Raw genomic sequence first — 2,386 nt, forward strand, 5'->3', positions numbered from 1 at the left:
TATTAAGAAATATGGTGAAAACTCCAAACGATGCCTTATAAGAAAGCAAGGCGGGCTGTTATTATACTTAAAAAAACATAAATGCAACACGGAACAATTTCAAAGATTTTAACTGAGTTACAGTTCATAGAAGGGAACCCAGTCAATTGAAAACATTACATTAGCCCTAATCTGTTGATTTCACAACTGCGGCAGGCCGCAGCCATGGGTGGGCTATGAGCGCCATAGGCCCACCCACTGTAGGACCTGGTCCAGCCAATCAGAATGAGTTTTTCCCCACAAAAGGGCTTAATTACAGACAGAAAATACTTAATTCAGATACTAAAATATATGTGGTCTGCGGTTGTGAGGCTGGTTGGATGTACTGCAAAGTTCTCTAAAATACATTGGAGGAGGCTTATGGTAGAGAAATGAACATTCAATACTCTGGCAACTGCGCTGTTGAACATTACTGCAGTCAACATGCCAATTGGCGCTCCTCAAAACTTGAGAGATCTGTGGCATTGTGTTGGGTGACAAAACTGCACATTTTAAAGTGGCCTTTTATTGTCCCCAGCACAAGGTGCACCTACGTAATGATAATGCTGTTTAATCAGCTTATTGATGGATTATCTTGGCAAAGGAGAAATGCTTACTAACAGGAATATAACAAATTTGAGAGAAATATTACTGGATTGGTCATTGTTTATCGTCATGGTGATGGAAAGACTACAGGTAGAAACCTAGATGACCAGCTACAGTTGAAGTCGGGAGTTAACATACACCTTAGCCAAATACATTTAAACTCAGTTTTCACAATTTCTGACATTAATCCTAGTAAAATTCGTTCCGGATAGCTTTTCCCCTTTAACATATCAAATTGTATTTGTCACATACACATGGTTAGCAGATGTTAATGCGAGTGTAGCGAAATGCTTGTGCTTCTAGTTCCGACAATGCAGTAATACCTATACAATCCTCTCAACTCCACAGTGGGTGGTCGTTGTAAATCCAAACCAATGAAATACAAGTTTTTCACTTACACCACAGCGCCGATGGAGCAGCCTTGACCTCTGACCTGAGGCTGGTAACCTATGACAACGTGTCTAGGGATCTCTCTCTGACTGACCGACAGACAGCAGTCCATCGCCATCTGGCCCTGAATCACTGAGAGAAGAGAGAAAGAGAAGGTATAAAAAAAAAACATTGAACCTTCAAAATAAAAGTTTAAAACAATCAAACAGTCAGCAGATAATTGCCTCAACAACAAATAATGGGTAACATTTTTTTAAATAAGATTTCATTTGTAAAGGGGTTATAAAGGGGTTATTATTAAAAAAAACGATTATTTAATCATTTGTAAATGCATTATAAACCATTAATAAATGGTTATAAATCATTGGTAAAAATAGTTCAATAACTGGKCAGTGTTTGCCAAATAGTAAGCCAATATTTACGTCCAGTAACTAACCATTTATAAATGCACTYACAAACGCTTATAATATTGAACCCTTATGTATCATCATGCATCCTTATTATCAATAGTTGCACAGTTGAACGATTGTTATTTTCTCACTTTTAGGTGTGATGTAATTGGTGCTCTGTCCCAGGAACAGAAGAGGTTGGTTTTCATGATGCGTCTACATCCAGGACAYTATTCAATCGTCATTCCTAATTCCTTACCAGATTATATCAACACACKTACCACTTCTCTGTAATAGTCCAAGTATGGTGAACGCTCTGGTGTGAAATGGTAACCGTAATATCACTGGATGGTGAAACAGCGGAAATAGGATACCTAGGGCTGTGGCAGTCGTGACATTTTGTCAGCCTGTGATTTTCATGCAAATAACTGCCGGTCTCATTGTAATTGATCATTAGTTAACGTAAACATGCTTAGCATCTCCGGCCTTCCACGCAGCCTACAAGCCACTGATGCAGACCTTTAGAACATCTACATTTTAAAAAGTCTAATAAATCCATTTAATATAACCTACACCTTCACAATAAATCCATTATTTATTTTAGACAGGTCTAAAGAAACATGATATTGTAACGAACGTCGTCGGGAGAAGGAGTGGACCAAAACGCAGCGTGGTAAGTGTCCATGTTAACATTTATTTTAACTCAGAACACTAAGACAAAATAACTAAAATAGACCAACACGAAACAGTTCTGTCTGGTGCAGACACAGAGACAGAAAACAACTACCCACAAACACAGGTGGGAACAGGCTACCTAAGTATGGTTCTCAATCAGAGACAACGATAGACAGCTGCCTCTGATTGAGAACCACACACGGCCAAACACAAAGAAATAGACAACATAGAACACCAGACATAGAATGCCCACCCCAACTCACGCCCTGACCTTAGAGATCCTTTTTATGTCTCTATTTTGGTTGGTC

General features: G+C 38.9%; 1 protein-coding gene across 1 annotated transcript in view; it reads right to left on the minus strand.

Moving 5' to 3' along the window:
* ccl19a.1 (chemokine (C-C motif) ligand 19a, tandem duplicate 1) overlaps nucleotides 1–1,150 on the minus strand; it is an 8,375-nt gene extending 7,225 nt beyond the window's left edge. The window contains exon 1 of the mRNA XM_024137158.2: nucleotides 1,023–1,150. Coding sequence (XP_023992926.2) covers nucleotides 1,023–1,132 — 110 coding nt within the window. The 5' untranslated portion in view covers nucleotides 1,133–1,150. The remainder of the gene's footprint in view (nucleotides 1–1,022) is intronic.
* Between the last annotated feature and the right edge of the window lie 1,236 nt (nucleotides 1,151–2,386).

The sequence above is a fragment of the Salvelinus sp. IW2-2015 genome, unplaced genomic scaffold, assembly GCF_002910315.2.
Source record: "Salvelinus sp. IW2-2015 unplaced genomic scaffold, ASM291031v2 Un_scaffold1117, whole genome shotgun sequence".
Taxonomy (NCBI): domain Eukaryota; kingdom Metazoa; phylum Chordata; class Actinopteri; order Salmoniformes; family Salmonidae; genus Salvelinus; species Salvelinus sp. IW2-2015.